Here is a 24,785-nt window from a genome sequence, read left to right on the forward strand (position 1 = left end):
CACCCATTCCCAAGCAGCAAAACAACGGCAAGAACAATCCCAGACCGCACAAAGGACAACAACGTCCCTCAAAATTGCACGTCACAAATTGAACTATCGATACACGGGTGCTAAGGATGAAATCGCATTTGCAAGCGATTGATCGGTGGCTGATGGGGATGATGACGATGATGATGGAGCTGATTTTAAACTAAAAACGCATTTGTATTTTACCAGGTAAGGCCCACGCAGTTGTATCGCTCTTTTTCAACAGCGACCTGGCCAAAGATGATAGCTCAGCGAAATGGCCCATCGTTACGTGGACATTCATAGCAGCCAAATACTTTGACGAACCAGAGGACCCGGAGAAGAATCCACACGACCACGAGGCGAACATACAAATTCCAACTCTACAGGCATTTTTTTTATTTAAAGCTCTCGTGACTGCAGGGATTCATCTTCTTGGTTCTTTCGGTAAAGTCACGTAGAATGGAAATAATAAAAATAATTATTTTTTTATTTTATTCCATTCTACAGGCATTGTCAGGGTTGGTCGGGATCGAACCCACGACCTCCTGTATACCGGGCGAGGTAGTTAACATCACCGGTTTAGTTTTCCTGCTTCTGTAAAGCCGGTGGTGGCGGCTGGCTGGGTTAGTTAAGCTGATTTTGGTGCCTATGGGCAACGCAAAACCCAAGAATTCACCGTGACTCACCACGCAGTCGGGAAACACGTTCGCGTGAACCCCTTGCGCACCTGCGAGGGTCAGGTTTAATCCGTGCCAAGGAATTAAAACCCGCCGTGCAAACATTGCGTTCGATCCGCTCTCAAAAGGGGTGTTTGTGCTTCGTTATTTACTGCCCGCCCACACAGCATCGGCAGCAGCAGCAGCCGCAGCATGGATGTGTATACACCGCAGTTAATGTACAGCTTGTGTGTTTGGTAGGGTAAAAATGTGGGTGCTCCCAAATCCTCCCAAGACGTCGTCGTCTGGGCAGCTTCCGAGAATACGCAAACGTATCCTGGAGAGGGGCTCTGTGAGAATGCCCCTCCTAGTGGAGGTTACTCCGCGCATCACCGAGCAGGCACTTGCAGGGCTGCGCCTTGACCTTTTATCATCAATATTATTATTACTAATATGCAAATCAAAGCATTCCCGTGCTTCGAACGAGCATTGGGGGCACAGTGTTCAACCCCTTTCGGCTGCCCTGAGACAACGGTGGCAACTCCACATTCCCGTGACGGGGGAGAGGAGAGGGGCAGGGGGGAGTGGACCAGTCTCTCCGTAGCAAGAAACTTGTTGACTTCCCCACGAAAGTTGTCCACGTTTTATTGATCCCCCACCCGCCGCCACCCCCCCACGATTGTTTTAAGTCATTGAACCTCGCCGACCTTCCGCTTGCGGGCCGAGCGTGTGAACAGCACCGCGCCAGACACCGCCACGCACGGGAGTAGCAACCGCTGCGGCCTTTTATACGATCCTTGGAAGTATTTTTTTTATGTTTAACTGCCGAGTAAAAGCCGGGCACGCCTCTTTGGTTCTTTGGGCAAAGTCACGTAGGTGGAAAAGTAATAGATCACGACGTTTCGATCACAACGCAAGCAATTTCCATCAAGTGGGAACAACCACGGCAGGGACAAAAAGCTGCTGAAGTAGGTCTATGTATGGATTCCTGCAGTCACGAAAGCTTCAAATGAAGATTTAAAGGGCCGGGCAGTTTTATTTACGCGTTGGTTGGCAATGCATTGGCCCTGCAGTCCGCTTTGCTCATGTCACTGTTGGCGGAATCGACTACCAGCTAGGGTGGCAGCTGTGAGCTCCCCCCGTCCCCACCCCTTGTGGGAGTGTATTTGGCCTACTCTTCCACGCCGGCGACACAGCTGTTACAGAGGTGGGGGAGGGGGAGAGGCGGATGGCAGTATTTGAGAAACTCACGCCGTTGATTTTACTTCGCACGCCGGGAGATGGAATCAAATCGAAGCGTCGCAAGTCCGGCGTGCCGGCGTTCCTGAACATTCTACTGCCTAAAACTGTTTGGTTCTTTCGGTAAAGTCACGTGGGTATAAAATAAAATAAATCACGACGTTTCAGGCGCAACACAAGCGTTCGTCATCACGGTTTGTTTCCAACCTGACGACGTCCGCTTGTGTTGCGCCCGAAACGTCGTGATTTATTTTATTTTCTACCCACGTGACTTTACCGAAAGAACCACAGAGTATGGATTCCTGCAGTCACGAAAGCTTCAAATCATTTTACTGCCTTTGTCGTAAAAAACGTAAATGGAAAATGCCGTTCGCTGTTATTGCGAAACTGGTCTCGTTGTTGCTGCTTGGCAAATAGAAATAATGACGGAATAAAACGAGACGGACAACGCAGGCCGACCTTGGTTGTTGTCTCTCCCACTGCTGTAGTTTTATAGTTTATTTTTTTACTCGAGGTGCCTACCGCTTTCGTTTGGCTCGGTAGTTCTCGGTACTGGACACAGACGTCGGGGAAGTAGCAGCGTATCGGTGACATTGGCAAGTGGGGAGTGATTGAGATTTTACTGGTAGGAACCCACTGGTTACACCAGCCCACAGGGGATTATTGTGTCCGTCCGTCGTGCAGGGAGGGGCTGGGTGGGGAGGGAGGGGCTGGATGGGGAGGGGCTGGGTGGGGAGGGGAGGGGCTGGGTGGGGAGGGTGGGGCTGGGTGGGGAGGGGCTGGTCACCCCGTGGTGCCCTTATAAAACTCAACGTTTAACCTCATCACGCCGGCTTGTGCTCGCCCTCACAGTCGGGAATATTTGCGGAATACACCACGCCGCCGTTGACCCTGGCCATTGACCGAGCAACCCAACGTTCCTACCAGCTCCCTCTGCAGGAATGTTTTTCTGAAAAATCCGTAAAAAAATGTGAAACCAGATCATGACCATTTTTTGGATGACGGATTATTCCCAAAAAAGTGACATCAGGAATAGAACGCCACTTGCTCTGTTTTCCTGCCAAAAATTGCGTGGCGTGGTGTTGAGCGAAGTCGCTTTTTCGCGAAACCCGAAGACACTGAAAAATAGAAAACGTCACGTACACGGTACCAAATTCCAAATAAGCAAAAAAATCAGATTTTTTCTAGCAAAAATCTTAAAACATGAATATGTATTCATTTTAAATGCGAAACACATCTCTTGTGCTTTGTACTCCAGTGGTTAGTGCCTTAGGGGCCGACCATAAATGACGTCACGCACCGGGGGGGGGGTCAGACATTTGTGACGATGTGTGACGATAGGGGGGGGGGGGGGGTTGAGAAATGTGACGTCACATCAAAATGCGCAACTTTAAATAAATAAAGACAACACGTTCTACTGAATTAAATAGACTTTTTTTTAAATAAATGTCTTCTCCTACAACATCAGAGTGCAGCGCCACATTAAATACGCACTACAATGACAATAGTTTGAAGCGATTTGAAGCATGGTTTATTTTTCGGGGGGGGGGCAGAGCTTTGTGACGTAATATTTGACTTTCGTGACGCCGTGTGACGATGGGGGAGGAGGGGGGTCGGTGGGTCAAAAATGGTCCAAAATCGCGTGACGTCATTTATGGACGGCCCCCTTACGCAAATAATTACCCACGCTCCAAGCGAGCCTGGCAGCGGGCGTTCCGGCGAAAGTATCTCAAGTTCAAGTGCATTTATTAGGTATAGCCCTGTGAGCCATTCGGCTCTTGAATCGGGTGCAACCGCAACAAACAAAAAAAACATGAACAAGGAAACATCTTAAAGTGAATATGTGACTGAGTGCAAACAGAAAATCAAGAAAAGGCAGCAAAATATTGCAGAAAAAGCACCGTACACCAACGCTGTGTGCAAAAATCCCAGTGGGATGCAAGTCAAACAGCAACAACCACAAGGCAACTTAGATTAAGGCCATCAGTCTAGCTCTGTACTACAACAAACAAAACATGGCCAAACCGAAAAACGTTTCGAAAATCACCAAAATAAAGCCATGAAAGCAATGAAATAGTGAGACCTTTAATCCCCCGCGGAGGACGCGCGAGAGAGGAGAGATCGAGAGACATCTTCTTGGTTCTTTCGGTAAAGTCACTTAGAAGGGAAACAATAAAATAATAAAACATAATAAAATACACCTGAAGACCTGAAGACGGAAGCTTGTGTTGCCTCCGAAACGTCGTGATTTTTATTGTTTTATTTTTATTAATTTTAATTTCATTTTTTACCTACCTGACTTTACCGAAAGAACTAAGAATATATTTTATTATGTTTTATTTTTATTATTTTATTAGTTTCCCTTCTACGTGACTTTACCGAAAGAACCAAAAAAGATGAATCCCTGCGGTCACGAAAGCTTTAAATCGAGATCGAGAGACGTTCTCTCCCTCCTTCTCCTCATCCACGTCGCCGGATCTTTCGATGATTAAACCGCGAACGCCGCCAACGCCGCGAACCCCGCCACGCCGCCCATTTAATTCGCATCAGCACGGACCTTGCTCCGGGACACCTGCAATATTAACTGGCGTAATTGATTTTTAACGACTCGTGTCGCTTCTCCGGATTAATCCCCCCCCTCCCATCCCGCCGATGATGAATATCCACCTCGGGGTAGGAACGGGGTAGGTAGTGGTGGGGGGGGGGGGCGCGTGGGATTCTGCCCCCAGGAGGACGCTCGGTCGTGCCGATGACCCGCGCCGCGTCCTCAACGGCCATCGGGCAGCGTGCCGTCAACCCCCCGGGGGGGGGCGGGGGGGGAGCGGCGGAATTGGGGGGTGGAAGAGGAGTGGGGGGGGGGTATGGGCTGGTAGAACGCCGTGACCCGAAGGGTGACCGGATGGGGGGGCCCTGCCTTGCCCCCCTCCGGGAGCTCTGTCGGTGATGTTATTCGGAGGATGAATTGGTCGAAAATTGACGACTCGCTTGGAAGAGCCGCACTTGCGCTGCCTTGCAACCAAAGGTCGCAACCGGGTACCCGATACCCGTACCCTACCCGATACCCGGCTACTCGTACCCGGCCGGGCACGGGTAGCTGGGTACCCATTTGCGACCCTGGTGCGGCCGGGTACGGGTAGACTGTGAGTCACTGGTGAGTCACCGTTTGTCACTCATTTCCCAACGTCTTGTCTCTTCTCACAATTCAAGTTCCTAGAATCAACCCACCCGCGCCTGCAACATGGCTTCATCCCAGAGGTTGCAACCGGGTACCGATACCCGTACCCTACCCGATACCCGGCCGGGTACGGGTAGCCGGGTATCAGGTAGGGTACGGGTACCCGTTTGCGACCCTGGTACGGCCGGCTACGGGTAAGGAATCAAAACCCGTTTGCGACCTTTGCTTACAACACGGTCCAGTCGTCGCCTTTGCAGCAAAAGGTCGGCCCCGATATATACCTTTGGAAACCTAAGGCGGCCATCTAATGTGCCTTTTTGAACTAGGGGTCGTCCATAAATGACATCACGCACCTAGGGGGGGGGTGGGGGGGGGGGCAGACATTTGTGACGATGTGTGACGAGGGGGGGGGGGGGGTGGGGGAGTTTGAGAAATGTGACGTCACATCAAAATGCGCAACTTTATAAATAAATATAGACAACACGTTCTACTTAATTAAATCGACGTTTTAATAAATGTTTTCTCCTGCAACATCAGAGTGCAGCGCCACATTAAATACGCACTACAATGACAATAGTTTAAAGCGATTTGAAGCATGTTTTATTTGGGGGGGGGGGGGGCAGAGCTTTGTGACGTCATATTCGAGGGGGGGGTCTGACTTTTTGTGACGCCATGTGACTAGGGAAGGGGGGGTGGTGAAAAATCGTCCAAAATCGCGTGACGTCATTTATGGACGCGGCCCCCTCTCCCCCCGGAACAAGAATTGGAACGGATGACCTCAAGGCTCCTCCCATATCTGCATTTCCCATCAATAAGCTTCATTCCGCTGTTGATATGTAAACGCCTTTGTCAAGGCGCTCTCCTCCCCCTCCAACCCAGCTTAAATATACGCTGCCAAGCTTGGCGGTGTTCATTGGGACGCTGTCTTTCCGACAGCTCCGTTTCTTCGCCTGAGGACGGCTGCTTACGTTGTGGCCGAAACGTCGTGAGAATTTTTATTTTATTATGTTTTATTATTTTATTTTTATTTTTTTATTTCCCTTCTACGTGACTTTACCGAAAGAACCGAGAAGATGAACTCCTGCCGTTCATTCACCAAAAAAAATAAACAAAAATATCCTTTCGAAACAGAAGATCGGTGCCAGATACTCCACCTCCTCCGATTTTTCGCCCCGCGCCTCCGATTCGGACGGTTGCCTCCGTACGGTGCGAAAGAAGTTCAAACGTGCATAGCGTTGCATCTCCCCTGTCACCTCGCCGCTGCGTCTTTAACTCTTTTAAATATCTTCTTGGTTCTTTCGGTAAAGTCACGTAGAAGGGAGGTAATAAAATAATAATAATAAAACATAATAAAATAATTCTCATTATTATGTTTTATTATTATTATTTCATTACCTCCCTTCTACGTGACTTTACCGAAAGAACCAAGAAGATGAATCCCTGCAGTCACGAAAGCTTTAAATCGAAATTCTTTTAAGTATCTCTTCCGTCATCTCGCTCGGGAGTTTACGAATCAAAAGCGGTGGTGATGGGGGGGGGGGGTGTTCAGGGACTGTTGCCAAATTTGTGTCTGAGCTATGTTTGGGCTTCCCCTAGGTCGGCTCGGCCTAAAAAATTGAGTCACGTGCGTTGCTTTAAATAACACGACCGGTGACTGTCGAGACAGAAGGGGGGCAGCCGGGCAGGTGCCGTGTCGAGACCGCGGCACCAGAATAGTCGCTCGCTGACACCGCCGCGGCTGCCGTGAAACCGCGGTGAGTGTGTCTGAGAGTGTGTGTGTGTGAGCGCGTGTGTGAGTGAGTGTGTGTGAGCATGTGTGTGTGAGCATGTGTGTATCAGCATGTGTGTACGAACATGTGTGTGTGTGAGTGTGTGTGAGTAAGTGTGTGAGCGTGTGTTTATGTGTGTGTGTGAGCATGTGTGTGTGTGTGAGAGTGTTTGTGAGTGTGTGAGCATGTGTGTATCAGCATGTGTGTGTGTGTGAGCATGTGTGTATCAGCATGTGTGAGCATGTGTGTGTGTGTGAGCATGTGTGTGCTCGCTAACAGCACTTGCCCCTACAGTCTGTTCAGGCTATACGGGGGATCTTTGTCTTTGTCTTTTGTGTGTGTGTGAGCATGTGCGAGTGTGTGTGAGCATGTGTGTGTGTGAGTATGTGTGTGAGTGTGTGTGCGAGCATGTGTGTGTATGAGCGCGTGTGGCAGTGTAGTGGTTAGCGCGCCGCGCTATGAACCCGGTGATCCGAGATCGATTCCCGCTCACGACCAACGCCAGGTGACGACTATTTGAAACCGGTTCCCGGGGCCACCCCTAGGTCGACTCGGCCTCAAATGAGTACCCGGCGCGGTGTGTAAACATCGCCACTGGGGAGACAAAGGCGGCCGCGCGTGGTGTGCCGTGTCGACTTTGGTAGGTGCTCCTCGCTAAAATCACTTGCCCCTAACAGTCTGTAAAAAAGCGATACGGGGGATATTTGTCTTTGTGTGTGTGTAGAGCACAAGAGAAAGAACGCGCGTGCGTGTGTTGATTTAACGAAAAGCCTATGTGGTTAGAAAGTCTGGTTTCCACTTCAGTCACAGAGCCATTTGCCTTCTGCTGCCGTGCCTTATGAAAACTACACAAGCAAAAATGTACGGTGTTCGAAGCAGCACCTTGTTACTTAAGCTGAGCCGGAAGCTTAAATAGTTGCCACCGGATTGCTGGTGGTCAGGGGATTCATTGCGGCGGTGGTGGCGGTGAAATTATGTTTAGATATTGCCCGCCCGCCCGCCCTGTTCCAATTGATAATATACTTTATGAGATGATAGAAGAAATGTATGGAACAGATCGAGGCAATAAGAGAGATCTACACAACAGATGGAGACGTCGTGAGATGAGAGATATGTAGACACGACGATAGAGATGATGAGAGAAGAGAGATACAGGTGAGATTGGGATTAATTGCCCGTGTTGTTTGCATTACCATGCTACGTTTATCGGGATCTCTCCGTAACATCGGAAATCTTCGTTTAGACTGGACGAGGAATCCGATGAGCTATGAAGCTATCTTCTTGGTTCTTTCGGTAAAGTCACGTAGAAGGAAAATAATAAAATAATAAAAATTAAACATAATCAAATAATTCTCACGACGTTTCGGCCACAACGCAAGCAGCCGTCCTCAGGTCTGTCTGAAGACGCTGTCTTTCCGACAGACCTGTTCTTCACCTGAGGACGGCTGCTTGCTTTGTGGCCGAAACGTCTGAATGCTGACAGACCTGTTCTTCACCTGAGGACGGCTTGCTTGCGTTGTGGCCGAAACGTCGTGAGAATTATTTTTTTATTATGTTTAATTTTTTTTTTCATTTCTCTTCTACGTGACTTTACCGACAGAACCAAGAAGATGAATCCCTGCAGTCACGAAAAGCTTTAAATCAAAAAAGCTATTAAGCTCTTCTTCACAGGCGCCCAGTGTGGCTGGGTCAGAAAGTAAATAACAGTGAGTTCGAGCTGACGTTTGATTCAGCTCCTACCTTTGCCATCAATCCGGGCCCTCTCCTCCTACCTCCCCCCACTCCTTGAGCTACTTGGGTCGCCTTGAGCTTTCGGCTGCTCGGGTTTCCTGCTTGCTCCAAGCGCGCCCCCGCCACTCTCTGTCGCCGCTCACGAAACCGCGCGGTGTGTTTGTTTGTTTGTTGTTATTGTTGATGACGACGCTGCTGCTGCGCTCGTGGTCGTTGTGTTTTCTCCGCGCCGACACAATCTCCAATCCCCCCACCACCGCCGCCACCGTGTGTTTATTTGCGAGCGTAATTACCGACGGGTCGCCGGATGCGCGACGTCGTTCCGCCTCGTACGCATTCTCGTTCTGCTGCGCGAGCGCGCGGGGCCCCCATCGCGTTTGCGATGCGGGGGCGTCTGTCACCGAAGCTCCGTTCGTTCCGTCTCGTTCGTCCCGTTCGTTCGTCCCGTTCGTTCGTTCGTTTTTTTATTTTCATTCATTCATCCTCATTCATTCGCCCCATTCAGTCCTTTACGTTCGTCTCGTCTCGTTCGTCCCGTCCCGTGCGTTCGTCCCGTCATTCCTCTGTCCTCGGGCGACCGAGCGACTGACGCGGCCTGCGAATGGCCACGATTCAACGGCGCCTGCAGCGAGCGAACGCGCAAATCGCAAAACGTCGGCCCCCCCACACACGAGCCGACTGTAGAAGAGCAGGCAGTACAGCAAGTTGGTTTCTCTTGCCCGCCTGTACCGTCGCTTGAAGGCGCGGTAACCCACCGATTCGCCTGGGCTTTCTCCCCGTGGCCGACTTGATTTTTCAAGGAATTATTTTGTCATGGGTCGCTGGTGATAGACCGGATGTATGTATGTATTTATGCCGAACTTGTTTTGCACCGTACGTTGCCAAGGGGTGCTAATCGAAAACAGGACCATCGCGACGGGTGTACTGGACGATGATGACGATGCTGCTGCTGATGATCTCGATGGCAACGGCGGACGTCCACACTAACGATGACGAAACACTCTCTCCCTCCCTCTTCTCCACCACAGGATTCACCTGACCATGTCCTGAGACCTAAACGGACCTCAACGTCTCCAGCAACGCCTTGGAGAGAGAGAGAGAGAGAGCCCTTTGCCGGGGTGGGGTCAGAGGTCGGCGGGTTCAGAGGTCGCATGCTTCGGGTCACGCGCACGCACTCCGCGCTATGCCCGACTCCTCCGTCTCCTGCTGACGAAGTCCCGCGCGGGTTCACGATGGCCAGCTGGAGACTGCTTCAGGCCCTGCTGCTGCAGCTGCTGCTCAGCGCAAGCGGTTGGCCTCCCGCAACCGGTACGAGGCTCTGTCTTGTGTTTAAAAAGCTATTCGCTATTTTTATTTTATTTAACCAATTCCGACTGCAGGGTTCCGTACTCTTTGGTTCTTTCGATTAAAGTCACGTAGATGATAAATTTAAATAATAAAAAATTATAACATGAATTTCGTTATTTTCATTTTATTATTTTATTGCGCCTTTTGGCGTCATCTGGTCCAACACCATGTGAGACTAGGCTCTAAGGAAAGCTGTCTCGGGTGTGGACCAATCAATTTCAAGGACAGTGCATACATTATCAGAGTTGTGTTTTTTGTTTGCATTCCGACTGCAGGTATTGTGGTCAATGCAAACATGACTCCTTGTAAAAAAAGGTGTCAGTTTTGTTGCCAGATAAAAGGGTAAAAAAACCAATTATCATATTTTATTATTATTATTTTAATTTTTAATCTACGTGACTTTATTTAACCAGTTAAGGCGCCCACTGAGATTTTCATATGTTATATCGCTCTTTGTCAGAAGCGACCGGGCGATCGCAGATTACAGCCCGACAAAGTGGCTTGTCGTCACGTGGAAATTTATAGGAGCAGACAAATGCTGTCATCATCGTCATCATCATCGAGAGACGTGAACCGGAGAAAAATTCACGCGACCACGGGGAGAGAGACATGCAAAATTCACATATACAGCAGCAGGCGTCAGGGTCAGGATCGAACCCACGACCTCCTGCATACCGTGGCACCCCACCACCACCACCACCGCCATCATCATCATCATCTGTCATGATCAATCCACTGCTGGATGATAGGCCCTCCCCAAGCTGTAGCCACGTCGCATGGTTCGTGCGATTTATCGATCCTCGTCGCCTGCACACGCACGAGCTGATTTCGTCGCTCCGTCTCGTTTGGTGCCGCGTCCTCTCCGCTGTGTTCCTTTTTGGCCCAACGTTGAGCTCAAGGTTTGAGCCCAACGTTGGGCCAACGTCGGTCGCGACGTCTCCAACCACGTGCCAACGTCCGCCCAACGTTGCACGTTGACTGGTTCGTCGTTCTTCAACGACAACCATCATCCCTACCCGCCGTGACGTGTCCAACTTAATTTCTCTAAGCGGTTTACATTTCCGTTAACGCGCGTTTGCTTATTCAGATGCAGTACAAGTAGAGAATCTGTGCGTGCTGGTGGGAGCGGTGGTGCTGCGGTTAGCACATTGTGCAATGAATCACACCCTCCCTATAGCCTGAACAGACTTGCAGGGCGCAAGTGCTCTGCACGAGCACCTACCCATGAGGCCGGCCGGCACGGCACCACGAGGATGGGGTCGGTGGGGGAAGAGGGGGGGGGGGCACGGTGCGAATGAGCCATTTTTTGAGCAGAACCACGCCACAGGCATGCTCGTCTCCCCACCGCCGGTGTGTTTTTGGCACCGCCGCATCGGGCATTTCGAAAAAAAGTTAAGGCCGGGTCGACCTAGGAGGAGGACGCGTTTGTGAACAGGTCCCCGCGAGTGGCGCTCGAGTGAGCGAGCCAGTCCAGCCCACCTCCTCTCACGGAAATGCCACCCTCCAACGGTGAGGGAGGGGGGGTGGGTGGAACTCACGCTTTTAGATCAGTGGGCGGATAAAAACTTTGTGCCCGTGTTGGTGTGGGACGATTTGTGGCTGGAGGGGTCTCTCGCAAGGCACGCGAACGAGCGGGCGAGCAAACGGTGACGTCGCTAGCGCGGTGTGGAGTAGTCTGTCATCGGGCGGAGGCTGCGTGCAACTTGAAACAACTCTGCGAAAGCTTCTTTGAGCAGCCACAAAGGGATTTATTTATATATTTGTATTCACGTGCAGCCGTGTGTGTGCGTGTGAGCGGAGCGGTGAGTGGGTGGTGGCGCCATGGTTAGCGCACTGCCCTTCGAGTCCGGCGACCTGGGCTCGATTCCAGGCCACAGTGTTTAGCTGCGGCGTGACGCTGAGGACGATGTAAGCTGAGCAGGGTTGAGCCTGCTCGGCTACATCGTTGCCCGTGTGTAAAGTCGCGCCCATTGGACGCGAGGCGCTTGCCGCAAAGGAACCACAATGCATTGCTGTTCTGGTCAAGGAGCATCACCGTCACGTGCAAACTCCGGTCATCCTCGCAGAGGATTTTGGCTAAACATCGAACAAAAGACGGTCGCTTCTGCGGCCGTCTGGAACGCTCTCTTCCTTCCAATATTAGGAAGCCGCTGGCAGCCGTGTGCTTTTAAGTGGCACGGATTGGAGACTCATTTCTTTAGAACTGCTTTAGTGTGTTTAGTTTGTTGTCCAATTAGTACGGTTGGCTACGTACGGTGCGAAAGAAGTTCAGCATTGCATACGCACGCAGGTGTTATGGGACTGGGTAGCGAGGTGGCCAGGACAGGGTAGTACCGCAGTGGATTATTGATTCCATCCGTGCGCAGCTTTGCGTGTTACCCCCTTCGTACACCGTGTAAGCGTTCTCCGAAGTTTGCCGGATTCCTCTCTCGCGAAGGGAAATACGCCGTGAACGGAGTTCATGGCCAAACGTCGCAATGTAGGAGCCACCCTCCTGAAAAAAAGTCTTGAGACTCATACTCTTTGGTTCTTTCGGTAAAGTCACGTAGATATTTCCGACAGACCTGTTCTTCACCTGAGGACGGCTGCTTGCGTTGTGGCCGAAACGTCGTGAGAATTGTATTTTATTATGTTATATTTTTATTATTTTATTATTTCCCTTCTACGTGACTTTACCTAAAGAACCAAGAAGGTTAAATCACGACGTTTCGGGTGCAACACAAGCGTCTGTCATTTATTTTACTTCATACCCACGTGACTTTACCGAAAGAACCAAAGAGTATGGATCCCTGCAGTCTTGAGACTCACTTGCGGCTTTAGTCGAAAATTAAAAGCCTATCGCAAATGATAGCTCGACAAAGTGTCTCATCGCGTGGACACGTACAGCAGCCAGATACTCTAAACGGTGCGATGTTGATTCTAAATATGGAGAGAAAAATCGGAGGACCCGGAGAAAAATCAAACGCCACCACGGGGAGAGAGAGAGAGACACCGCAATCTCCCAACTCCTGTATACCTGGCGAGGTAGGTTACCTCTCGCCACAACGGCGACCCATTATTGTTATTGCTGGGATGACCGCAAAATATGATTTCACGATGCGATATAAAACGTCAGGGAACGTACGGCGAGAATCCCGATGTCACTTTGTGTCATTAATGCTCGCGGCAGAGGCAGGCTTGCCTTGTTCAAATTCCAACAATACGGGACTAAACACTGCCTCGTCTTTGCTGTTAATTCCTCCCAGTGATGCAGTCTCTCCTCCCCCCCCCCCTCTCTCCTCCCCGTTCTATCGCTATCAGATTCCCAATGGCTTGGAAATTGGTTTGCCCGACAGCGATTATTCCATCAACGGTTCACGTATTTATCTTCTGCATCCCAATTTATTGGATTATCCAACTGTATGACAGATAATCGGATGAGGCCGTCATTAGTCGCCAACGCATCGACGGCCAAGAGGTTGCGTCAGATTATCTGTCTGTCAGATCGCTGGTAGCCTCTGTCCGCCGCGTCATCGGATTAGCGCGCGCGGATTGATCGTAAGGAGGGAACTGCATCTCGGGCGATAATGAGATGATGTTGTTTATCGCGACGCGCGGAGGTTATGAGGTCACAGCGTTGAGCTCGCGACCGGTAACGGGACACGTTAAAAATCACTGGTCGGCGGGTGCATGGAGCATTGTGATCCAACACCATGTGAGACTAGGCTCTAAAGAAAGCTGTCTCAATCAACTTCAAGGACAGTGCATACATTATCAGAGTTATGTTTTTTGTTTGCATTCCGACTGCAGGCATTTTGGTCAATGCAAACATGACTCTTTGTAAAAAAAAAGGTGTCAGTTTTGTTGCCAGATAAAAGGGTAAAAAACCAACTATCATATTTTTTTACTGGCAAATGAGGTTCCAATGGTGTAAATGCTTAGCCACCAGCGTTGCCCGAGAAGTGACGACACAAGACGCACCTTTGCCTCCACCGCGGAATGGTCGGAGCCACAGCGTGGACTTGGGGAAAACGCGATTCCACGTGTGCTTGCGGAACCGCGCGCACAATTCCCGGTGTTCTGAGGTCTTCATGATTTGCTTCATACAAATGGTGGGAGGGGAGGGGTGGGTGGTGGGTTGCCTGCCACAAAGGCAGCTCCACAGCAGCTGTGATAAGGCAAGGCTGGCATTCACAAGTGCCAGATAACAGCAGATAACTTGAAAGCAGCAAGCTTATAATCTAGCTGTGGGTGTTCTCAGCTGTGCACGTACGTACGTGTGTGTGTGTGCGTGTGCATATGTGTGGCTGGATGTGGGGAGCAGTAGTCTAGCGGTTAGCGCTACGCCGCGCTACGAACCCGGCGACCTGAGTTCGATTTCCCGGCCAACACCAGGTGGCGATTATCTGAATCGGCTCTGGGCCTTCCCTAGGTCGACTCGGCCTCAAATGAGTACCTGGTGTGGTGTGTAAGCATCTACACTAGGGAGACAAAGGCGGTCGGGCGTGGTGTTGGCCACCCCCACCCCCTCGTGTGCCATCCCGGCCTTCATAGGTGCTCGTTAACAGCACTTGCCCCAACAGTCTGTTCAGGCTATAGGGGGGATCTTTGTCTTTATTTGTATGCGTGTGTTGGGGTGAGGGCACTTCGAACCCAACAACCCAAGTTCGATTCACACTCAGGACCAACACCAGTGGCGATTACTTGAACCGGTCCTGTGCCTCCCCTAGGTCGATTCAGCCTAAAATGAGTATCTGGTGCAGTGCGTAAACATCGCCACCAGAGAGACAAAGGCCGCTGAACCTGGAGCGTGCTGCTGAGAGATGCGGGTCGTACCATCAGCCTCACCAAAACGGAGTGCCTTCCTGGGTATTTGCTGTCATCAAATACTCCCACCCACTCAACTGCCCCACCAGCGATGGGGCAGTTGTGAAGAGAAGTGGATACGTTTCCGTGCACGGCAAGTGTGTTTATGACCAGCTCTGTTTTGGCAGTTAGTGGCATTCTCTTCATCAGCTGTGTAATGCTGCATGAAAGTGACCTGGCCTGTCACTTCACATGAACTTCGGGCCTTCTCAGCCACAGTCATCATCTCCTCCCTTCTCTGTGCTTGCAAATCGTGAACCGCTCTAATGGAACATCTGTGCTGGTTTGAAACATGCAGGCTGGCCTGCCTCCAATCGATTTTGGGTTTAACCAGGCTGGATTGTGTGAGGAGCTCACAGATCCTTGAAAAATCTGGACACAGTCCCATCGGTGAGCTCCTCCGGAAGGCAAGGCTCCGTTGGCTGGGTCATGTAGCCCGCATGCCCAGCCACTTCATACCCGAGCAGCTTCTGTTTGGCTGGATAGAAGGGGCTCAACGGACATGGCACTGGCTTGAAAAGTAATGGACTGATGCGGTACAGGAGGATGTGAAGCTGATTGGACGTTTGGATGACTGGTACCAGCGGTGTCAAGATCGGCCTCGATGGAGGAGGCTCGTGAAGGATGCTGTTGGGCAGTTGGAGGCAGTCGCCCTCCAACAATAACGGAGACCAGAGCAGTGACTCTCATAACAACGGGCGGCGAAAACGCAACAAGTTGGCACAGTAGGGAGCATAGGCGGTGTATCTACAGGTCATCTCAGTCAGTCAACCCATGGCACCTATGTCTGTCCAGTGACCTTCCGCCAGTCATCCTTAGACACTTCACGTGGCCCTAAAGTGCACCTAGCCTGGCGCAAACGCCGTGGCGATGCCAGCCAGCCCACTTCGTGGCGAACACAACTGTTGATGTTCCATGCGTCGGGTCGTTCAAACATTTACATGCTCGGTCTCAATAGATCAAAGCGAGGCCACTTTGATGTGCGGTGGCACAGGCATAATAAGAGATGTGTGGGGGTGGGGAGGGGGAGGACCTGGTTATCGTATATTAATTAAGACGAATTCGTTTACTATATTTCCACAAACGTTTGCGTTACGCCGCGCACTCCATTGAAATGCCGTGTACATTGGGGGGCCGTCCATTTCTCCTCGTGCGCCCATAAATATTTATGATTTTGTGTTTGCCTTTGTTTATGTCCCTCCCGAACGTGCCAAATCAATGCCTCCCCACCTCCACCACCTCCCTCCACCTCCCTCCACCATCCCTCTCTGTGGAAATAATGCGGTGATTAATGTATTTTGTTGTTGTCCTCTCTCCGCCCGCCCGCCCGCCCCCCCCTTTCCTCGCTCCGCTTTGAAATCGTGTTCACGTTTCTCAGATGATAAATCAGTGCCCGTCGTTGTGTCTTGTCGGTGGCCACGCTGCCCGTGATTGCGCTTGCCACGAATGATCCCGCCGGTAAGACACCTCGCTGCCGATCTCGTCAAGGAGCGTAAACCCTCTTCGAGCGAACTCCGGTCATCCTCGCAGCAGTAGCAGCAGCTGCGGCTGTTGCGACGGATTTTCGCTAGACATCGAACAAAGACACCGAATTGTGCGCTTCTGCGGTCGTCCGCGACGCACCCTTCCTTCCGATATCCGGAAGCCACTGGAGCTATGGAACTTTGAAATCTGGATTGAAAACTCATTTTTTGGGGAATTGCATTTTGTGTTTTAGTTTTGGCTACGTGCGGTGCGAAAGATGTTCAACGTACATACATAAAGACTCACAGACTCACGTGGAGACCCATAGACTCACACAGAGACCCATAGACTACTGTAGTTAGGCATTTTTAAATAAAGATTTTTAAAAAGCAGTTCTAAAAAATATGAGTTTTCAATCTGTGTGAGTCTGTAGTACTCTGTGACCCATAGACTACTCGCACAGAGACCCACAGACTACTCACAGAGACCCATAGACTACTCACACAGAGACCCATAGACTCACACAGAGACCCATAGACCACTCGCACAGAGACCCATGGACTCACACAGAGACCCATAGACTCACACAGAGACCCATAGACTCACACAGAGACCCATAGACTACTCACACAGAGACCCATAGACTACTCACACAGAGACCCATAGACTCACAGAGACCCATGGACTCACACAGAGACCCATAGACTCACACAGAGACCCATAGACTACTCACACAGAGAACCATAGACTCACACAGAGACCCATAGACTACTCACACAGAGACCCATGGACTCACACAGAGAACCATAGACTCACACAGAGACCCATAGAATACTCACACAGAGACCCATAGACTACTCACACAGAGACCCATAGACTACTCACACAGAGACCCATAGACTACTCACACAGAGACCCATAGACTCACACAGAGACCCATAGACTACTCGCACAGAGACCCATAGACTGGCACAGAGACCCATAGAATACTCACACAGAGACCCATGGACTCACACAGAGAACCATAGACTCACACAGAGACCCATAGAATACTCACACAGAGACCCATAGACTACTCACACAGAGACCCATAGACTACTCACACAGAGACCCATAGACTACTCACACAGAGACCCATAGACTACTCACACAGAGACCCATAGACTACTCACACAGAGACCCATAGACTACTCACACAGAGACCCATAGACTACTCACACAGAGACCCATAGACTACTCACACAGAGACCCATGGACTCACACAGAGACCCATAGACTCACACAGAGACCCATGGACTCACACAGAGACCCATAGAATACTCACACAGAGACCCATGGACTCACACAGAGACCCATGGACTCACACAGAGACCCATAGACTCACACAGAGATCCATGGACTCACACAGAGACCCATAGGCTCACACAGTGGCCCATAGACTCACATAGAGTATGACAGACTCACACAGATTGAAAGCTAATTTTTTTAACTGCTTCTAAACATCCAGCAGTGGCTTTTGACAATTGACCGTAAAATTGCTTTTCACCAGTTTGACGCACGTCAAACATGAGCGAAGCCCCATGTCAAATTTGAGCTTTGCAGATGCGGTCAATTTCTGAAACTCTCCTTCGCAAACCATTGCCGACGAAGAGGAGACTTGAGATGGTTAAGAAGGATCTTTATGTTTCAAGGCAAGCTCATCACCACCGCACTTCCACTCATCATCAAAACCCAAATTATGTGGTTCTTTCGGTAAAGTCACGTAGATAGAAAATTGAAACCACGACGTTTCCATCGCAACACAAACGGTCCCTGATGACGACCGCTTGTGTTGTGATCGAAACGTCGTGATTTTTTATTACTTCATTTTTTTCTGTTCTTGGTTCTTTCGGTAAAGTCACGTAGATAGGAAAAAAATAATTTTAATAATCAAAGAAAAAAACCCACTTTTTATTATTTTCAATTTATTTTTAATTTATTATTCTTTTAACTCTCTACCTACGTGACTTTACCGAAAGAACCAAATAATACGAATTCCTGCAGTCACGAAAGTTTTAGGTGAAAATCCAAAAACGGGGAGGGAGGGGAGGGAGGGAGGGAGGGAGGGAGGGGGGGAGGGAGGGAGGGAGGGGGGGAGGGAGGGAGGGAGGGAGGGAGGGAGGGGGGGGAGGGAGGGAGGGAGGGAGGGGGGGAGGGAGGGAGGGGGGGAGGGAGGGAGGGAGGGAGGGAGGGGGTTTTGCAGGCACTCCGCTTCGGACTAAATCACGAACTCAGTCGCTACCCCCCGGGGGGGTGGGGGGGGGGTTGCAGGGGAGGGGGAGGGGCATTGGGCTCGCTGCCCCCCACCCCCCCAACCAGGTAAGGGACTACGAGCAGGGGGGGGTTACGTTGTTATATGGGGGGGTGAAGGGGGGGGGGTGAGGAAGGGCAAGGGGGGAGGGGACGTGGGCAAGGGGGGGAGGGGCGTGGGGAGGGGGCGTTGGCAAGGGGGGTGGGGGCATGGGGAGAGGGGGGGCAAGGGGGGGAGGGGGGGCAAGGGGGGGAGGGGGTGGGGGCAAGTGGGGGGAGGGGTCGTTGGCAAGGGGGGAGGGGGCGTGGGGAGGGGGGGGCAAGGGGGGGAGGGGGGGGCAAGGGGGGGAGGGGGCGTGGGGAGGGGGGGGCAAGGGGGGGAGGGGGCGTGGGGAGGGGGGGGCAAGGGGGGGAGGGGGCGTGGGGAGGGGGGGGCAAGGGGGGGAGGGGGCAAGGGGGGAGGGGGAGGCAAGGGGGGGAGGGGGTGGGGGCAAGTGGGGGGAGGGGTCGTTGGCAAGGGGGGAGGGGGCGTGGGGAGGGGGGGGCAAGGGGGGGAGGGGGCGTGGGGAGGGGGTGCAAGGGGGGGAGGGGGCGTGGGGAGGGGGGGAGGGGGCGTGGGGAGGGGGGGAGGGGACGTGGGGAGGGGGGGGGACGTGGGGAGGGGGGGGACGTGGGGAGGGGGGAACAGGTGCGTCTTCTAATCCGGACAATACGAGGGGGGGGGTGGAGGTGCTTTATTATTTTATTAAAGAAACAAAAACTTCTCTGCTTTGTACTTGCACTGTACAGCTGCTCCTGTTCTCAAGAGGATTGCGTTACACCACTGTACTTGGCTTAGAAGAAATAAGACAAAGATTCAAGCCCTCCCCCCTCCGTGTAGCCTGTAACAGTGTTGGGGCAAGTGCTGTTAGCGAGTAGCAGCAGCAGCTATGAAGGCCACTGGCACTGTGGCACTGTTACGAGTTTGTGCCCGAGGTTCTTGTGAAATAAACAACAAAATATATTTTGGGTTCTTTCGGTAAAGTCACGTAGATAGCAAATGAAAAGAAATTTTAATAAAAAATAAATTAAAATAATAAAAAGTGTGGTTTTTGCTTTTATTATTTTCATTTTATTTTTTATTTTATTTTTATTTTCTATCTACGTGACTTTACCCAAAGAACCAAAGAATTTGTGTTTTGAAGTGCGGTGTGATGAGCTCGTGGCAGCCTTTGTCTCTCCCAGTGGCGATGTTTACTACACACCGCACCAGCTACTAAATTTGAGTGGGTGGAGAACACGCACGTGACGCAAAATAAATCCCAAATTTTCTTGGTTCTTTCGGTAAAGTCACGTAGAAGGGAAGTAATACAATAATAAAAATAAAACATAATAAAAGTAATTAAATAATAAAAATAAAACATTATAAAATTATTATTAAAATAAAACAAAATAAAATAATTATTTTATTATGTTATATTTTTATTATTTTACTACTTCCCTTCTACGTGACTTTACCGAAAGAACCAAGAAGATGAATCCCTGCAGTCACGAAAGCTTTCAATCGAAATCCCAAATCGGTTCTCAAAACGAATGCAGAAGTAAAAATAACACACAAAAAATGTTGTTACTCAGAAATAAAAAAAAGTATCAAAACAATAATAGGGGAAATGAAGCAACTGCGAGTTGAGCGTGCCTTCCCAGAGCACCGCTCAACAATTGCCCGAGGTCTACACAAGCAGGCCTCTTCAACATCTGCTGCCCGCATGCGATGGCCACACACTTTATTAATAGCAATTACAAGGGTCAAAAAAACAACACTCAGTGCGTACAGCCTTAACAAAATCAAAAATACATCTACATATATCTAAAAGGCTAAGTTGTGATCATGTGTGTCTGTGCAAAATGTTTAGCGTACTTCCCGACATGCAACAAACTTGAGAAATTTGCCATGTGGGTACTTTCCAGACTGTACACCATGCAAAAATTATAAAAATAGACTTTTGTATATTTTTTTGGTGGGGGGGGGCTCAATAATGCATTTTTTGTTGCACGACAAGTGAGCTGTGACATCACATCTGTCATGTGACCCGCACACGTGGAAGCGTAACGCAGTGTAGTGTAGTGGTTAGCGCGCCGCGCTACGAACCCGGCGACCCGAGTTCGATTCCCGCTCACGGCCACCACCGGCGAATCAGCCTCAAACGAGTAACTGCTGTGGCGTGTGAACATCGCCACTGGTGAGACAAAGGCAGCCGGGCATGGTGAATCCAAGTCCCGGGCGAAGCCGGGTAGTACAGCTCGTGTAATACATTCCTGCGGAGGGAGCTGGTAAGAACGTGTTGGGTTGCTCGGTCAATGGCCAGGGTCAACGGCAGCGTGGTATATTCTGCAAATATGCCCGACTGTGAGGGCGTGCACAAGCCGGCGTGAGTAGGTTAAACGTTGAGTTTTATAAGGGCACCACGGGGTGACCAGCCCCTCCCCACCCAGCCTCACCCCTCCCACCCCCCATCCAGCCCCACCCTCTCCTCTAAGCCCCTCCCCACCCAGCCCCACCCCTCCCATTTTTGGATGCACAACGGACGGACAATAATCCCCTGTGGGCTGGTGGAACCAGGTGGTTCCTACCAGTAATTAGGTAATCCATGAGGTAGAATTTGAAGGCGGTACAAGAAGTGGGTTCGTGAACCCATCTGTGCGGATTTTTGTTAGTGTGTGTGTGTGGAAAAATCTCATTGGCATCACAATATTTATTTGTACTGGAGGAATCCGAAGAGCTGTAAAGCTCGTTTTCACAGATGTCCTATGTTAGGCCGAGACGATACCAAATTTCAGACAACCCAGAAATGTTTTGGGTTTCATCCACAAAGGGGAAGTGACTTCACGAATGAGTTGTAACTTCCTCTGCTGTTTCCCCGCCAACACGATGTTACGTGCCTTCGAGCGAGCACAAAGACACATGCCAAAAAGATCCAAAGTTTTCATAAAAATTCCCAAAAATCTGATTAAAAAACAACCTCAAACTCACCCTTCACATTGAGGCCTTCATCCAACAGTGGATTAACAAAACGACGGTTGCAAATTCGTAAAACATTATTACGATTGTCGTCACTGTTGCCGCTGCCGGGTGAAAAAGGGGCCAAATAATTGCCCCGTACCTTTCCCCAACTCCTCGGGATGAATTATTCGCTCACTCAGCCGCAGTTTAGGGTTACGTGGCGTAAATCAAAGACGGGGGGGGGGGGCGCGTCCTGCTTTAAGAGAATGGCAGACGTTTATAAACAAGAAGATAAAGAGACCTGTGAGTGATATTTCATTAACCGAGATCATTTAAGGGAAGAGGCCTTTCAACACTCCCGCATTTGCGCTACAAGCACCTCTGTGGGATCGAAGTGGTGTAGGGGTAGGTAGCTCTATTAGCGGGGAAGAGGTGGGGGGTGAGGAGGAGGAGGAGGGGTGCAGATTTACAATGGATGGGTATGAGCCACTCAAGACAGCCACGCTGATATAATTCTGGGTTCAAATCTGGGCCCACAAGTCGCCTGCCCACCCGCGATGAAGCCGAGGTCTTCGGCTGCGGTGAGTTAATGGTCTCGGGCTCCCATCACCGGTGGCTTGTGCGTCGCCAGCGTCGTGTGACGAATGTGGGGTGGTGGTGGTGGGGAGGGGGGGGCTGCTTTTCGGCTAATCTTTGGTGTAGTCAAGCAGCAACAACAGAAAAAGTTCAAGCCATTTCCCGCTCCAATGAGCATTGAGGCCTCGCTCATTTCCTGTTGACAGCCCCGAGCCATTGGGGGGGAAAGTTCCACGTTGCTGTGGCAGGGGCGAGTATGGCCGTAGGACAGCCGCTGTTGATGACTTCGCAAAGCGGGGGAACGCGTTCTATCGACCGTGGAGGGGATTATGGGCTGAGCTCGAAACCTTTCCGATTGCGAGCTGCCCGCTGTGCCGCTGAGACTCCTGCAACGTCATACATCGGAATAAGAATCTTTATTTTACACCGGAGGAATTGATTCTTCAGTGTTTGGGGAGCGGGTGGACACGGGGTCAGAAAGTTACAACAAACAATACTGGTGCACGATATAAAGCCGCATATCCGACCGTCGCGTTAATCCTCCGTGACCATTTAACTGTCCGTAGCCGCCGTAGTATTTGTGCATCTTCGGCATGGACAGTCTGCCTCGGCAGCAGACCACGCTTTCTCACCTGATGATGGACGCTTGTGTTGCGCGCGAAACGTCGTGATTGATTTTATTTTATACCTACGTGACTTTACCGAAAAAACCCAAAGAGTATGGACAAAAAACGAATTCCGTTCGGGGCGGTTATATCCAACACGGTGGTATTTTGCGAGCGAATCGTTCGTCAATTAAATGAGAGCGAATCATTTTTTTCTCCGAACGGCAGTTCTAATCGGTGGACCTACAATAATAACCGAGTGTAAGTAAAAAATAAAAATTGCGCTTCGTGATTACATCGGAGTGATTGCGCGCTCTCTCCTTTCAAAGCGTCGGGGAAATGCACGCCCTAAATCATCGTGGCGCTGTCGCTGCCTGCCGTTTCACCCCCGCGAGTCACCCAGCCGCTATCATTATCGCTGCGACGTGTTTAAGCCGGTGTTGACATTTTTTTTTTGTGAATTAGTCCGTAAAAAATTGGCTACAAGGGAGGGCCCCCTCTGCCAGGCTAATGTTGTTGCGAGCAGCAGGCCGTGGATTCAGACCCCTTTCTCTTTCTTCCATTAAGGCGCCATAATGACTCCCCTCATGCTGAGTGCGTCGGTCGTTACCAGAAACACTTTACCCCCCAATCCCACGGCGCGGGAAAAGTCCCACGCTTGCACGCGCACGCACGCGCACGCGGCCCGTACGCGCCAATGCCTCCCCTCCCCACCCCCCTCCCAATCTCGTCTAAGCTTAGCAAGGTCGAGCCTGCTTAGCGCTGTACTTGGATGGTACTGGAAGAGTGGTCCTTGAAGGATTTGTATTTTTACGACTATAAAGATTGGGGGGGAGGGGCTGGACCTAAAACCATAAAGTGATGATAAGACTCTCTTGAGCGGTACTTTAAGGATGTATCGAGAGTGTGGCAATAAAGGCGGGTGGTGACGGTAACGAGACATTATAAGAGTGGTCCTCGAAGAGCATACCCATCGTATGGTTGTGGAAAACCCTAACGGCAGGCGATGCTAGTGGTGGTGGCGGCTATGTTGAGTCTGTAGGAGTGGCCCTTGAAGGACGTATCAGCGGTGAGATAACGGGACGACTCTTAGTTCTTTCGGTAAAGTCACGTGACTTTACCGAAAGAACTAAGAGTCCTTGCAGTCACGAAAGCTTCAAATCTAGAAATAACGGGACGACTCGAAAGGCAAATGCTGGCAACGGCAAGACTCGTAGGATTCATGCCTCGCCCCGCACAGTAGGGCTGGTGGCAATCTGGCAGAAGGAAGGAGGCTCTGGCGCTTGGCCGCGGGTATCGGCGGGGGCGGCAGCCCAGGCCACAACGCGACCCTCTTGTTGACCCTGACCTTGAAGCCTACGCCAGCCGCCGCGGGGTGGGGGCGGGCGGGCGGGCGGGGGGAGTGGTCGAGGTCGGGTGGCAGCTTTCTTTTTTTGTGTGTGGTTATTGTGGTCAAGCCAAGGAAAACAGGGCCCACAAAGGGCGGCTTTGTTCAAGCAGCTCCGGCCGACTCGGGGAACCAGCGACGCAGCGCTGCGCCGTGACAGCGCCCACGTCCGTCGTGGGGCGAACGCAACGCTCGACGCCTTTCGCCGGCAAATGTTTTATTGTTTTTTATTTTACCCGGTAAGGCCCCCGACTGACCTGGCTATCGCAAGTGATCGCTCAAACGAAGTGGCTCATCGCGTGGACATTTTCAGCAGCAAAATACTTTGCACGCTGCGTGATGTCGATTCTAAACGTGGAGGGGGAAAGCGGAGGACCCGGAGGAAAATCCGCGAGACCACGGGGAGAGAGAGACACCACAAACTCCAAATATACAGCAGCAGGCTTCGTCGGGGTCAGGATCGAACCCACGACCTCCTGTATACCAGGCGAGGTAGTTAACATCTCGCAACGGCTGGTCAATTGGTGCGGGGTGGCCCCTGGGCAGAAATTATTTTTAGGCCTTCACAGCCCACACCCCGCCCCTACCCTGCCCCCGCCCCCTCCAGCCCCCCCTCCCCCCCACGACCTTTCAGTTTATAGAATCCTAGTGAGATTACAGATTCCAAAGACAATAGATAGACGTGTGGTGAGATTGGAGATATTTGAACGAAA

General features: G+C 51.0%; 1 protein-coding gene across 1 annotated transcript in view; it reads left to right on the forward strand.

Annotated features, from left to right (window-relative positions):
- Window positions 1–24,785, forward strand: part of LOC133359199 (adhesion G protein-coupled receptor L2-like) — a 203,544-nt gene that overhangs the window by 67,801 nt on the left and 110,958 nt on the right. Inside the window, 1 exon segment of the mRNA XM_061577626.1 lies at window positions 9,608–9,887. Within this exon segment, the coding sequence (XP_061433610.1) occupies window positions 9,731–9,887 (157 nt within the window). The 5' untranslated portion in view covers window positions 9,608–9,730.

This window comes from Lethenteron reissneri, chromosome 64 (genome assembly GCF_015708825.2).
Source record: "Lethenteron reissneri isolate LAM-NWPU_2019-01 chromosome 64, ASM1570882v1, whole genome shotgun sequence".
Taxonomy (NCBI): domain Eukaryota; kingdom Metazoa; phylum Chordata; class Hyperoartia; order Petromyzontiformes; family Petromyzontidae; genus Lethenteron; species Lethenteron reissneri.